This window comes from Mchenga conophoros, linkage group LG15, assembly GCF_057382185.1.
Source record: "Mchenga conophoros isolate Kocher_MC1m ecotype Shallow Benthic linkage group LG15, M_conophoros_male_GT1.1, whole genome shotgun sequence".
NCBI lineage: Eukaryota > Metazoa > Chordata > Actinopteri > Cichliformes > Cichlidae > Mchenga > Mchenga conophoros.
In genome coordinates, this window is record NC_140540.1 from 21,436,017 (window position 1) to 21,452,292 (window position 16,276).

Sequence of the window (16,276 nt, forward strand, 5' to 3'; positions counted from 1 at the left end):
TACATTACGATATATATATACACAGGGCTCTAGAGTGCGACCAATTTGGTCGCAAATGCGACCAAATTTTTCAGTGGTGCGACTAAAAAAAATTTTTTGGTTGCACCTGTGCGACCAACTGTTCGGGTAGCAAAAAAAAAAAAAATCTGCAACCTTCCCTGTGGTCAACAACAGACACACATTTTGCCCCTATCGTGGACTAAACCAATCAGAGATAGTCAGGGGCGGGACCTCTCTGATTGGCCGTGGTCCAGTTGAAAGTGCAGGTGGAAGTGGGAGGTGAGTAGCTTGAATAAAGCGATATCAATTCATTAAATCCTGAATCGACTTTTAAATATAACTGTGTTTTGCCAGAAACGCCAGATTCTCAGATTAAAGCTCACAAAACCATTTCAACAACAACCAAACAGCAAATGAGAGCAGGTACACGGATTCCACACAAAGACGTAAACACAGAGCGGACCGACGCATCAGAATCAGCTTTGTCTTTCTCGGCTTTCTCACCCGACGGCCCGTAGACGGACACGCTGTCGGAGCTTAGCGATTCTGATGCGTCCGGTCCGCGCTGTGTTTACGTCTTTTTGCGCTGATTCTGAGCTGCAGGTTTTGTCTCTCTCCAACCAAAATTCACCGAGCCAGCAGCAAAAGAAGCAGCAAACTGCGCTTCACATTTGATCAATGCGTCATGAATTTTGCTGTTTTGCTTCCACGACTATTAAAATCACATTCATGCACAGCTAGCTCTCTCTCTCTATACTTCAAGAACAGCTTCCGTCTCCAATCTCTGTTTTCTGTATTATTCATTCGCTTATTACCCAACAGTCTACCGTTGTTTACAGCGCTGTGGCTGCTGTCTTTTTCTTTTCTTTTTTCACTTAAATGACCTCGGACAAGAAAGCCTATTTTTTCTGTTATTCAATACTGAAGAAATGGATGGATTATAGAAATCAGTGATGATACCCAGCCCTAGTGAGCAGCCTAGGCACGACAGACGTGGATGTAGCTGTAATAGGAAAAGAACTATTGCTAACTTTTCTGTTAAGTTAAGGCCTGATCCTTCTGAAATTCATAGCCAGTGCTCTGACATGGTGTCATCAATCTTTGAATGCTGAAAAAGCACAGTGTATCCAGAAAAACACATTATATTATATAAATTATTATAAAATTTGTGTACGCCTAACTTTTGTGCCGTTACGCCTAACTTTTTAAAGTTAGGCGTACCGGTACGCCCATGGCAAAAAGTTAGTCTAGAGCCCTGATACATATATACTACTGGTCCATTCTTGTAACAAACTGACTACAAGAAACATGTAAATTAAAAATATGCTTATAATCAGCCTTTTAAATCAAGTGTTATTTCATTATAACTTCACAAATTTGAATGTGATCCATCTACATAATAAGACGGCCCTGTGTAAAAGTCAGAGTCACCAGTCATCTCTTTACATTTTGATAGTAGAACAGGAAATAGTTGCAGCGATTTATTGACACATCTGCAAACACAGTATATAAGGCAAAAGCACAGGTTATACAATTTTATCAAGCTTGAAAGTCATTTTTTGTGTAATCACCTTTTAATTCTTCAACATAGCCTGAACTTTCTTAAGAAAGCTTTCCTGCAATTTCTTTAAGAAGTCTTCAGGAATCGTTGTCCAGGTTTCTCGAAGGACATTCAAAGCTCTTCTTTGGATGTTGGCTACCTTTTGTTCTGTTCTCTGTCAAGATGATCCCACACTTCTTCAATCATGTTGTTTGCACTGGCACTGTGTTTGGGACCCTGAGCCATGCCGGTCAGATCCTTTCCAGATGGAATTGCATGGCGGATCAAAATCTGACAGTGTTTTTCAGCATTCATAATTTCATCAACTTTGCCAAGATCCCCAACACCACTGGCTGAAGTACAGCCTCAAACCATGACAGACCCTCCACCATGTTTTACAGATGGCTGCAGACACTCTGTTGTACCTCTCTCCTGACCTCCTCCACACAAACTGACAACGATTTGAACCACAAACTTCAAATTTGGATTCCTCACTCCATCAGACCTATTGGCACTGATTTTCAGTCCAGTGTAGCTTGGCATACCTCAGCCTTTTCTTCCTGTTTCCTTTCCTTAGGAAAAGCTTCTTGACAGCCACTGTTCCACTGAGGCCATTTCCGACGAGGCTTCAGTGAACAGCACCTGGATCAACTAAAGTTTCAGCTGCAACTCTCTCGACTCTCAGATACTGTTCATCTGCTGAGGATAAGTTTTTAACACCTGCCACATCATCTTTTGTCCTCCACTTATCCAGTTTCCTCGATTTTTTTTTTAATGACGCACTGCACAACATGGTGAATAGCTCTTTGGGAATCACCTTGTTGGTCATAAAATAGTATTTCATGTCTGTTTCATTGGTTCAACTAAACAAAATGTAAACAAAGTATGTACTTTTGCAACAGGCTGCAGGTAACAGTGTGTAAATATACCATTTAAGTTTGGATATTTGTAAAGTTGTTATGTGCTGACACATCACAACACTGGTGCCTTTTTTACTACTAGAATGAAAGAAATGGGGGTGGATGAAGATTTTTGCCCAGTACTATATAAGAAAAGCCTGGAGGAGGAGCTAAATGATTCACTTTAACAACTGATTAAATTCCTTTTTAAATACCATAATTTTAATTATCGCGGTGTCTTTATAATATTCCGGGTTTATGTACAATTAAAAAATTAAATCCATCCATTCCTGATTAACTGCGACAAATAAGCTGCAGGCACAAGCACTCATCTTCACGGCAGTTTTTACAGCTTCAAACGGTAAAAATAAACACACATTCCTTTGACCGTGTATGAAGATGGCTTCAAACTCAAATAATGACGAGCACACAGTGGAGTGAGAGAGTCAGAAACAAAGACAGCAAGTGAGAAAAATAATGAAGTGTGTGGGAGTGTTTTTACATCTATACTAACTCAGGTGCTCTATCTTAAAAAAAAAGAGAAAAATATGCTAATATAATCATCACATTTTGAACCTACGCAGATCTGACTGTAAATATTTAACCAACAATGAATATTCAGATCAATCTTTTTTTCCCCCTCCGGTTGTGTGTGTCTCTTGAAGATGTGAAGGTGTGAGGAGCACTTCATTTAGCCAAGTGCCCTCTTTTAATAGTCTGCCAAGATACCGTGCTAATTAAAACACACATCCAGCAGTTCAAACCAGGTTCGCGGTAGGTGTTTTTGTTTCAGAAACAGTGAGAGCAGTTAGTTAATGCCAGTTTAGGACTGTCACTGCGCTGCATTTGAATATGAAAGGTGAATTTTAATAAAAACTCACAAGATGTGCCTCTGCTTGAAAGTGTATCATCAAAAGTATTCAGCATACAGATAAGATATCACTCTATAACATGAATAAATGTAAAATAGCTGTCAGTCTGCTTACAATTAAAGAAGGACATAAATGAGCTGAAACGTGAAGCCAAATGTCTCAAAAGTATCCCAGAGTTTTTTTTAACTAGGACTCCAAGTCCAGAAACACAAACACACCTCTGGGTTTAGCCTCTGCTGACAGATAAATCATGCTACCAAACTGTATACTCATGCATGTCAGAGGTATCAATGTGCTGTTTTCCCTTTGACCTGCCGATCAGTCTCTAATATTTTTCATATGATTAAATTAGCCCTCATGCGCCTCCCCAGAAATGTAGCATGGTCACGATGCAGACTGCAGCTGTGAATGGTTACTGATGTGCACAACCCCTCTGTAGAACATAATGTGATCCATTATGGGATGTTATTCTATCTAGATTCCACATAATGCTAATGTAATTTGCCAGTGTAATCTGCCATCGCCTTGTTTTCATACCTCTGCTATTCTGTGCATGAACTCCGTCTCTTGTCTGCACTGCAATAATTAAAGTATTCATTTTGTTCCATCTCAAAAATGATCTTCTCCGTTTCACTCCTAGTTTTCTGAAGTAAGAGAATCAAGTCAGCAGCATGGAAACCCCGCTACCAATTTGTGTTTTGGAGGTGTAATTACAGAGCCATGCCCTGTCTTAGATAAAATGAAATAAACTGCAATTCAGCTTCGCTCGGATTTTATTTGTGCAAAAGAAATCTGTGTCCAGTAACCTGGAGAATTTTGTCTCAAGACTTGTTTGAAGGCGATAGAGGGTCCAGTAGGCGCTGCAGAAGGAAATGTAAAAGCTATTAAATGCTAGTCATTTTATTATAGACATAAATTGAATTTCCCATTAAAGAAAAGTTAGAAATTATAGTTCAGTCAGAACCCCTGTAGTTAGAAGTTGCCTGTTATTTCCTTCTGCAGTCATTTTTATATTTGTCGTCATTGACTTCATTCTGGGATCTTCCAATGCATTTACGAAAAAATTGCCTAAACTTACACCATCAAATCTCCAGTCGGGCCTCCTTTTTGCTGCTATGTTTATAATCACTATAAATAAAAGGGTACTTTCTATTCAAATGCTGCTCTCACATTTTTTTTTCCAGAAACTCAAAAGCCAACTGCTCTCTTTCATTTTTGTGTCTTTAACACGCTGCACACACAGACAGCATGAAAAACACCAACTTATGCACCATATCGATGCGACTGTTTGACAGAATAAAACCAAGTTAAAAAGTAAAAGAGACAGATGGTGATGCAGATCTAATGATGGATTCACTCTCTACTGGCCGACTGAGAGGTCTGGACACACATCACACACACACACACACACACACACACACACACACACACACACACACACACACACACACACACACAGCTCCTCCTCAGAGTGGTCAGGCATGAATAGCAGCCTTATCCATGCCCCAGTATAATAGGGCCTGTGGGAAATGATTCACTCTTCTGTTTATGTGTGTCTTGTTTTCCACAATTTATTGAGTCACAGTAGAAAACACATGATTATGTGTGTGTTGGTAAGCAGAGGGTACCTGTGCAAACTTCCTTGTAGGTGGGGTTAGATGTGTAACCCCCAGAATAGCCCACTTGGGTAGAATAAACTCCTTTTTGCCTCCAAAACTTCCTCTCTGCACCCCAGAAGCAGCCCATACCTTCGAGGGGAAAAAATAAATAAATAAATAAAACAAATAAAACAAATAACAGCAGTCTTTAACAACCAATCCAATTTAACAAGACAGTAAAGACCAGGTCACACCATGCATCACATCTGTGGGAGTATTTACTGACTTGAGTCCCTCATTACCTTCTGTTGGCAGAGAAAACTCACAAAGATTCAGATGTTTGACTTTGATGTGAGCATTTACATGAAGAATAAAGGCAGACAAATACAGAAAATGAGATGCCGTTTGACTGGGAGTCGAGTTTGTACGGTGGATGGTAAATTACTTATTTTCTTCTTTCTACATTTGTTTCTTTTAATTGTTTTTTCATGTGTCATGTAACACGGTTGGAGATCCATTTAGTGTAGTCAATAGAAAATCATAAATCTCATGACGTGGATTTGATAGGAACTGTTTGCGTGCTTTAGACCAAACTGTGGATGATGAACACAAACAAAAAGAAATACAGAAATCAGAAATAAACTGCAGGTTACATGCATAACCCCGGTTCTCAGACTTTTATAGTAAACCCATATTTACAGAGTCTTATATCCACAGCTAAAAACTACAAACTTTATTTTACTTGCATAACTCCAGTTTTCAGATTAGCATGATACGACGTCTCACTATGGAAGAGACATCCACTGTGTAGAAATGGACAAAAGTGAGGGGTGAAAAACAGCTTTTTCTGAATGTGGAAAGAAAGACACATTCAAGTAACTTTGAATACGGCATGATTGTATGTGCCTTAGTATTTCAAAAATTGCAACTAGGATTTTACCCCACAACCATCTCCAGGGTTTACAGAGAATGAGCTGAAAATAGGAGAATACCTAGAAAATATCCGTCCAGTTCTCTAGATAAAAATATCTTCTTGATGCCAGAGATCAGAGGAGAATAGTCAGATTGCTTTGAGCTGATCGAAGGGAACGGTAAGTACAATAATCCAGTAGGATCTGGTGGAACCATCATCATGGATTTGTGGCCAACAAATCTACAGAAATTGTGTAACGTGTTCGTGTCAATATGGATCAAATGAGGAAAACTTCCAGCTCCTTGTTGAATCTGTGCAATGAAGCAAATCTGGTACTAGCAACATGAAACAGTATAATTTATATATGTATGCATGTGTTTTATTTTTATTTGCAATGCTAATTTTGTAGGCTAACCTTATATATGTTTTGTCTTATTCTGGAAGGTGAATTACACAAATTATAAGAGAAGAGAAGCAGAGTGTTTGCAGCTATAGGTCTAAAAACAACAGTGCAAGAAGAATAACTACAAAAATTGAATCTGGTGTTATATAGCTAACTTAAATTTCACAGATATATCCAGGAATGGTAAGGATGCAGCAACTAACCCCGTGATGAAATATATTCAGATTAAAAATGCAAAAATCTGGGCGTAACATACAAGCCTATGGCTGTGAGTTTTAAAAGCAAGCCTGGTTCATAACTGGAGTTTATTTTTCAGCATGTTTTCAATTAATTTTCAGCATTACATTGGGTGACTAGTCTAATATTACATGTAGAGAAGAAGTAGGTAGCTAATGCTTCATTTATGCTTAAGTTCATGTGAGTCAACGTGACCATCAATAGGAAGCCCTCCACTTTCTGTTTGTATGTGTACATGACTATATTTTCCCCTTTTTGTGGCTTGTGCATGTACAAGAAATACTGAAGTTAACAAGGCAGTAAAGACTGAAATTGAAATCACTGAAATTACAATTACAATAAGCTGCAATGCAGGTTTTAGGTCATATCAGCATTTAAGCTAAACTGCATCAATTTCCTTGTATGTGTTTGGAGACACTTACCAAACATGGCCATCTCTGTTCCCTCTGGAAAAGGTGGAACAGTCCTGTTTCCATTCACATCATGTTTTTCTGCAGGAGCAAGTGACAAAGAAAGAGAAGGTATGAGAATTAAAAGATAAGAACCAAACGGCTGAAGACCGGCTCTATTCTCTGCTTCAGTTATGTTGTTATCTGCAGTGTGGTCATTGTTTACAGACACTGAGAGGATTTATTCATTAGATTTGCACCACTGGTACATGTTTCCCAACATGTTAATGTCTTCCCGAATCCAGTATAGGAGCAAAGACCACTCTGCGTATGCCAAATCAGACTTTATCTGTAAATGTAATTAATATTCATGCCAGTATCATTTTAAAATAGCTGTTAAACAGTTTTTATTGTAGCCAGCTATCATCGGGGAATTTCTTTCCAAACGTACAGCACAATTTCAATAAAAAACATGCTTTTAACAAGACTGCACCACCAAAATACACAAGATGTAGTACACACACACACACACACACACACACACACACACACACTGAGTGACCCACTTAGACAGTGGCGAACAGATCTACATAATTTCATAGCAGCTGCATTCACTCCAATCAGCACAGAGCCAGAGGTGCACAAGGACCCATTTGAGGCCACCCAGCCACCTGGCTGGGCTAACACACATTAGCATTAGCATGCTGGAGGCTGCATGTGTGTGTGTGTGTGTGTACAGATGGCTTGCTGTACAATGCTGTGGGGGAGGGAAATGGATTAAATTAAATGTGATGATGGAGGAGAATGAGAATAAACGTAACATCTGGATCCCCCCTTCTTACACCCTCCCCCGTTTTCACAAAAACACGCAAACATACATGCACACACACACACACACACACACACACACACACACACACACAGTCTTCACGCGTGATCGCATAATTGACATGAGGGGCAGCATGCCTATAGACAAAAGCAGCCAGATGGACTGCCAACCAATCAGCAATGCGTGCGCACACACATCAGAAAATGATTTTTGATTATCAGTTTTTACATTTTGCACTTGGTGTTCTCAGATTTTTTTTTTCTTTTCATTTTGTACAAACACAAAAAGACACACTTTATCACAATCTGAGCGAATGAGTCGTCCTTGTTTGTCTGATTACATGAGCAGCTTTTCATCCTGTGTCAGCCCAACAAAAATCTTCAGACACTTTCTCATCTTCCTCTGGATTCTATTCTCTTATATATGTTTTGTCTTATTCTTCTGGAGGAAGGTTTGGAGCTGCAGCCATCTCCTGCCCTGACTGGGAGTTTGGAAATGACTGCACCTCCTTGCCTTTACTCCCTTTACTATCCTACTGTTCGATTAGTATCCCATTGCACAATATCCCTGTTGTTCCTAATGTCCAACTGTGCACAAAATTTGCAATTGATACAAGCTGAAAAAGCTGCTGTGTGTACAGTGACATAATTATTTGTTCAAATGTTTAAATATGATGTAAAGTGAATGTATAATAAAGAATAAAGCGAATAAACTATTTTTTTGGATATTTTCTATGTATTTCACAAATCAAATCCAAATTGATCCGATTTAATTACCAACCTTAGAATATTGACAAAAAAAAGAATTTTCTAAATTTGAATGGTTGACTATAATATATATATAGTCAAGCAATCTTATAGATTTTCTTGCATATATCCACATTTCTATCCTCTGCTATAGCCACAAGCTGTGGGTAATGACTGCAAGCATCAGCCTGCAGATGCGAGTGGTGAAAATGAGCTTTCTCTGAAGGGTGCCTCGGCTCAGAAAGGGTGAGGCGCACAGTCAGTTGGGAAGGGCTCAGAGTAGAACTGCTACGGTAATTATTAGAGGTGGTTCAGGCTTCTGAATATGATGCCGCCTTGGTGAGGTGTTTCAGACATGAACAACTGGAAGGAGAGCCCAGGACACTCAGCTGACCTGGCACCGCCTCATTTTCCTCACAGAAGACCTGAAGGTGGTATCTGGGGAGAGGGAGGGCTGGGCATGTCTGCGTTGACTTCAACCTCCACCACCCCTAACCCAGATGAGGAGCAGAAAATGGATAGATGGATATCAGGATGGCTCAGAATGGCTCTTTGGGTGTGTCTACAAAATTATATTACACTACAGTGAAGGCAGCAAGACTGTATTATATTATCTTCACTAATATCTGTATATTTTTTGTCATTATTGGAAAAATAGATGATGATGATGGATGATGGATGCCTGACTTAATAAAAGCCCGATTATCAAAACTGCTTAAAAAATAATTTCCTTTGGGCTCTCACTAAAACCTTTTTGGAAGATGTGTAAATTCCCATTGTGAAGGAAAAACCCTAAATATACAGCATTTTGCCCTGCAGGAACCCAAACGTTGTCTGTTGGCTAATCCACAGTGTAATCCAGTGTGCTGATACTGGGTGCCTTCTTCTGTCTTAATTGGACAGATGCTGAGAGATTTTTCATCTGAGATGCCCCAGTTTCCAGACACCGGAAAACTGGATTTAAACTCTAGAATAAACGCTGGTAACGGAATGATTTTTGGCACAAAACCAAGGGAGTTGAAAGTCATAAAAATCATCACAAATGAAGCTTTAATCCAAAAAGCATCAACCTTCAACAACCTGCAAATCCCTGTGATTTCAAATGGAAATTTAAGATCCTGCACCTTAATACTGGTACACATTCAGCATCCCCTTTCCTCCTCCTCCCACATTATCCTGTGTGTGTGTGTGTGTGTGTGTGTGTGTGTGTGTGTGTGTGTGTGTGTATGTGTGTGTGTGTGAGAGAGAGAGAGAGAGTGTTAGTAATGGCTGCCTTCAGGGACCAGCAAAGGCATGTTCATTACTGGCTACACACAAGCACACACAGATACTTGCGCGTGTGTGTGTGTATCGCACACGCATGCCATACACACACACAGACAGACACACACACACACACACACACCAAGACACTGAAAGATAAACAATTTAAATGTAAATGTCAGTGGGAAAGACAATAAATTCAGACAGAATACTAATGAGAGTAAAAGCTCACTGTGTGTGTGTGTGTGTGTGTGTGTGTGTGTGTGTGTGTGTGTGTGTGTGTGTGCGTGCGTGTGCGTGCGTGTGTTTGTTTGCGTGTTATAGAAAAAGAAAGATAAAGAAAAAACAAAGCTCTGAAATGTAAACACCTTTCTTAGTAACAGCTGTTGCAAACACACACGCACACACACACACGCACACACACACACACACACACACAACCACACGCACACACAACCACACATGCACCAGCCCATTTGTTTCTTGAAAGATTTGAACAAGAGCAGATAATAATGTGTACCAATAAGTTTGCAGGATATATTTAAACTCAGATGAGATAGGAAAAAAATCCGTTATTTATTATAAAATTGCACTACAGCTTTTATAATTTCACTGCACAATATTTGTTGTTTGGCCTGAGCTCTGCAAAAGGACTGACTTGAGTTTTCACAAAATCGGTGCAGCAATTCTGCTCATTTTAAAAAATGTATTCTGCAGTGACAAATCAATTGCACACTGCTATTTAAGCTGCTTTTTTCCACACATTTCCCAGGCAGGGCTGATTTTTAATGCTCACAAGGTTCATGTTTTAGTTCAAATGACACCCAGATACAGTAACTGCGCACACTTCAAAGTATTGTTGAAATTATGCTCACTGGTTTGCTTTCCTGCTTCTGCATGCTGCACTTCAGAACCTGAAACAAAGCCCCACACCCTACAATTTCCATCAATCCTTACCAATAAAAATAGAGCCAAGTTGCCACCAAGTTCGTCAACAAATTCCTGTTTTTTAATGCCAAAAATATATCCATTCAACTCAGATTGACTTCACATTTTTCCTCTCTTCATCTTTGCCCCACTTGCAGTAGATCCAAGCCACAAATGGGACCTGTCTCCTAGTTTCAAATCCACTGGTACCGACCATCCAAGAAGTTTGTGCTTTAGTTCTCATGGGTGAAGTTGCAGCATTGTTACCAAACACTAATTAGCAGATGTGTGTCTGTGTATCTATTCAGATTAGTCAGCTAAGAACGACGGCTGTTGTTAGCTGATAAATTACCAATCCATTGTCTCATCCAAATATGTTAATATCTGGCTCAAAAAACTAATATGATAGCAGTCAAAACACAGAGGCTTCAAAATGAGGTTACAGTGGCTACACCCACCTTATATATGTAGAATCTTTAGAAATATAAAGTACCAATAGAGTAACTACATCAGTTAGTCTATTGTTTTTAATTAAAATAATTCAGGAACCATAGTTTACCCTACAATACCTGCTCTGCAGCCTTTAAAAATATTTATTATTTCTTTCAATGTAACCTTTATGATCTTGTGAGTTTAGAGCTTTACCACAGCATTTATAATACCGCAATTTATGTTTAAGATATTAATGTGTATAATATTCCCAGTCCCACACAATAATACAAATCATTTGACATGCCAGAATTAAATTCCTCTTCTACTTAGTGCCAGCCATGCCATTTCAATTCCAGATTTAATATGAAATCATCTCAGAATGCAACAGCGTGAAAAACAAATGAAAGGAATGAAATCTGGATCGCCCCCCCAACAATTTCCTTTCTAAACTTACAGGACTGCGGGGACACTCAAAGTGAAACATGCTTCCTGATTTAATTGTTGTTTGTGCTGTAGACTGTTTAGAGATGAAGAGCTAAAAACTAAGGACATTCCCCCCTGTTTCCACCAGCCAATCGCACCCTGGGCGTATCTGTCGGGACTGAAAAAGAAAACATAATAAGAAACTGCCTTAAGTGTGCATTTTTTGTAATGGCTATCAGAGGGCAAGAAAACGTATAGTCCTATGGAAGTCTACAGACTGACCTCAGCAAAGACTTTCCTGCTGGGTTTATGGTCACAGTCAGTAATTTCATACTGAAACACTGAATTTATTTTAATTTTTTCTCAATGTAAGTATCAGAAAGGAGGATTATCCCAGATATGTTCATTGGCTAACCACTTCTGACTGACCAGTCTGACCGCTTGTCACATTCAGTTTCATAACACCAGGACAGTGATGGCTTCAAAACGAGACTTCAAAAACTAGTGGGTGACCTCACAATGGCAATTTTCATACTGTTACTGGAATCAGTATACTGGTGTGTATAATCACAGGTGCGTGCACCAAGGAAGAGCTCATCAATGCTGTGGTGCCCAATATGTGTTCATGTATTGCATTTAAAAAGTCAAGCAACAAGCAGTAGCAGACATATTATGGGACTAAAAACACACAGACTATTTTCATTCTCATGCTTGCCTGACTTTGCGCGCTGATTTAAAGAAGACAAAACAGACTGCAGATTGTTTCTGCTCCGCATCTTGTTTCTGTGTTTATTCAAGACAGTTTCTGACTGTTTGCACTAATTTTCTTTTATTTAGTGGTAAAGAGCAGCGAAAGAGGTTAGAAAGCACTTCAGGGCCCTTCACATCAGAGACCCACTTCATTTTAGGTTTTGTGTGTGTGTGTGTGTGTGTGTGTGTGTGTGTGTGTGTGTGTGTGTGTGTGTGTGTGTGTGTGTGACTAACCAGCCTGCCTCCCGGTCTCTTCTCCCGCTCCCTAAATCCTGTCACAATAATAAGCCTGATCTCAGGACAGGCGTTTATCCATGGTGACATCTGTGGCACACACGTTCACACTCTCCATTAGTGCTGCTCTATTTCAGCTCAGGCCTACGTGTGTGTGTGTGAGTGAAGGCAGCCAGAATCAGCCAATCAGCACTCAGTACATTCCAGTTTATCTCCATGGCCTTTCATCACGCCCTTCATCGCTTTTTAATTTTCTGTAGTGCAGCCACAGATAACAAAAGAGAAACTGATAAAATAAGAAAGAAAAGAGTTAAATAAACCGATCAGCACTGAATTTATTGTTGTGTAATGAGGCTATACTGCGTCATTAAAAGATAGTCACCTCAATCCTATGAATCTGCATGATTTCCATCAGCCTATTCTGTAGAAAATGATGTGACTTTCAATAAATTTCTGCCGATCCGAGATAAACGAGAGCAGAAAATCTCTTACGTCACCCTGCACACAGAGCTGACAAAGTGCTGAGTCAGGCTCTTGCGTCATTGTCTTATATTTTGTAGCTATTTCATCTCCCTTTTTCCTTTACTTGGTTTTCTTTCACTGTTCATCAGCAGCACAATAAAAACCATTATGCTTGAAGGAAGAGCAAACTCCATGTAAACTGAAAGGATTAAAACTTTCCTTGTGTTAATTGAAAGCACGGGAAAAATTAAGACGCAAAATAACACCCAACAAACTTGTCAGATGTTTGTTGGGTGCAAACTTTTTCCAATCAACCACTCAAATCTGTGAGAAACATCCAGTCAAACTTCCCAGACTTAAGACTAGTAGCAAACAACAAAGGAAAAAAAAACTTCTGATCTATGAGATACAGACGTGGAGGTAAAATAGTTCAAGAAGATTCTTGACTCGATGCTGCCTAAAGCTGAGAAGTTGAATTCTCTCAGGATCTTACTGAGGGATCCTGGGATGGAAAGGTGGAGCATGAGTTGGACTGGTTAAAAGAGCTATGCCAAAATCACAGTGTGGGTAACACAGCACAGTTCTCAATTTTAGTAGTTGCCATTAATGGTTAAACAAGCGGAAAGCAGTCAGTAAACAGTAAAGTGCCAAAAACTCTAATGGCCACTTGAGGCTGGCTCCAACAGAGCATCAATCCCAAATCACATGTTAAAATGTCCAAATTAACAGGAAAAACAAACATGTTTACAGCCTGATACAAAATAGTTTTGGTTTATAAGCGTAGTTTTACTCTTCATAGCAACCGAATGTTCTTTTAGAACTCGTCCATGTGAATGGTAGAGTTAGGGGCGTGGCTACTCTGACTAACAGGTATGCAGATGCAGGCAGCTGGAGCCAATCAGCATCTGCTGGGCCTCACCTCTGCTAATCCAAGTGCATCAACTGGACCTTTGCCATGGAGCATGTAATCATCTGACAATTAATTTGAGTTTCCTATGTGTGCCTATCTACCGAATTTTTCGGACGATAAGGCGCCCTGGATTATAAGGCGCACTGTCGATGAACGGGTCTGTTTTCATACATATGGCGCACCGGATTATAAGGCGCATTAAGCAAAACAAAACAGTCAGATAAGTCACACTTTACTCAACTCATTCTTCTTGCTTCCTCCACTTCGGTACCATTGATTCATTAATGCTGAATTCTCTCGTAGCTGCTCTATTCCCATGTTGTTGCAGTACATTAATGACTAACCTCGTATTGTGGATGGATTATCTCAGTTGTTCTCCTGGCTGAAGTTTTGGTCCATTTACAGCATCCTGCCATGCGATTGCAATTGTTCCTAACCACTGGGAATCACGTTAACTTTTATCGAGTGGAAAAAAGTTAGCATTCATTCTCCAGCTTTACTGTGTTTATAATAATAATGGATTGGATTTATATAGCGCTTTTCAAGGCCACTATTCATTCACTCTCACATTCACACACTGGTGGAGGCAAGCTATGGTTGTAGCCACGGCTGCCCTGGGGCAGACTGACAGAAGCGAGGCTGCCATATCGCGCCATCGGCCCCTCTGGCCCACACCAGTAGGCGGAAGGGTAAAGTGTCTTGCCCAAGGACACAACGACCAGGGCAGAGAGCCCGGGAATTGAACCGGCGACCTTCCGGTTACAGATACGCTTCTCAACCCCCTGAGCCACAGTCGCCCCACGTATGTATACGTAGCACATCATTATATTGCCCAGAGGTCAGCAACCTGCGGCTCGGGAGCCCCATGCGGCTCTTTAGTCCTTGTAGTGCGGCTCCGCGTGGTTTGGGAAAATAAATTAGAAGTATTTAGCTGAAGTGTATTTTATCTATGTTAGTTCTTTTTTAACTTGTAGTTCTAAATTGGAAGATTGTTGTGATATTGAAATATAAAAATAAAATTATATTCTATTATTTTTTTCACTCAAAATAAGCGTCACACTCGCGGAAGCCGGTGTACCCTCCGAAACGCTGTGCATTTATCGAGACTTTCAACCCCAGGTAGGCCAATTATGGATCTTTGTATCCACATTATGTCAGCAGCTATTTTCAACCGTGAGCTATGTTAAAAACAAACACCGCTCACGCCTCACAGATGACAGCTTACAGTCCTGCGTAAAGATGAAAGTGACTTCGTACAGCCCTGATTTGCAGACGCTGTGCGCAAAGGTTCAGGAGCAGAAGTCCCATTGTAAACATATCACGGCAGACCCGACGATGTTTGCACGAACAAGCTTTTCACACACAGTTGCTATACGCATACAGCCGGCTGTAGCTTTGCAGCTCACAGCCCGACACACGCCAACACAACAGCAGAGAGAGCACAGACGTAAAGGCGGCGAGCCGTGATTGCGGGTGTCGCTCAGGTGCGTCCGCCTCCCCTGCAGCGGCGCTGCAGACCACGCCAGGTCTGGTCAGGTAAAATACATATTTAGGCAGAATTTTGCAAATATCTATCTTTCTTTTTTTAGCAGCATAGTGCTTTTTTTCCAATTATTTTTTAAAAGCCAGGCCAAGGCTCCAAAAGCCCAAAGGCAATATAAGGGTGGCGGCTCACAACAGTTGTTGTTTGCTACATGGATCATTTTAGTTCAGCTGGGTGTCTTTCCGTTTGTTATATTTCGTTCAAAATGTGTTAATTACATAAATAAAATATAATTTTCTCTGTAGCACTTCATGGGTTTCATAAGCAACACACCTTAGTTGTTCACACAAAGCATAAAGATAAAAAACAATAATTACAGTGTTATCTTCATTTTAGATGTCAAAAAGTATTTGCAGCTCCCAGTGTTTTCTTTTGCGTGGAAACCGGGTCCAAATGGCTCTTTGGGTCTTAAAGGTTGCTGACCCCTGAGCTTGCCCAACTTCAGTAACCCTGCAAAAGTACATGTTTGGTTTTCTGTCTTCATTTATGTTGGAAGTGGTGGCAGAGCTGTATGTTTTAATTTTATCACAAATCACTCAGTCAGAACATGCTATATCATGCTTAGGTAACTAGCGAAACTAACTTCCTGCTAACTTCGAACTCCATTAAATTTAATAAATCTACCTACGGCAGATGAATGGTATCTCAAAATAATGTGACGAGACATGGCCTTCACTGGATCCATCTACTGTTCGTGAAGCCTCATCAGAAATGGCCTCCATGGAAGGGTGGCTGTTAAGAAGCCATTCTTAAGGAAAGGAAGAAAAGGCTGATGTGTGCCAAATTACACAAGTGGACAGATGTTTCAATGAATATCTGCATCAATGTCTGATTTTCTGCGCAAAATATAAAGAAATTAGGGGTAATTCAACACTTTAGACATTACTATATGTACAAAAATTCCCA

The 16,276-nt window shown here is 40.1% G+C and overlaps 1 protein-coding gene across 2 annotated transcripts in view; it reads right to left on the reverse strand.

Annotated features, from left to right (window-relative positions):
* The window catches only part of msraa (methionine sulfoxide reductase Aa), a 58,879-nt gene that overhangs the window by 31,329 nt on the left and 11,274 nt on the right, over window positions 1-16,276 (reverse strand). For both annotated transcript variants that reach the window (XM_085246089.1, XM_085246087.1), the window contains exons 2-3: window positions 6,885-6,953; window positions 4,940-5,059 (exon numbers count right to left, since the gene is read on the reverse strand). In XM_085246089.1, coding sequence (XP_085102215.1) covers window positions 4,940-5,059; window positions 6,885-6,953 — 189 coding nt within the window. The remainder of the gene's footprint in view (window positions 1-4,939; window positions 5,060-6,884; window positions 6,954-16,276) is intronic.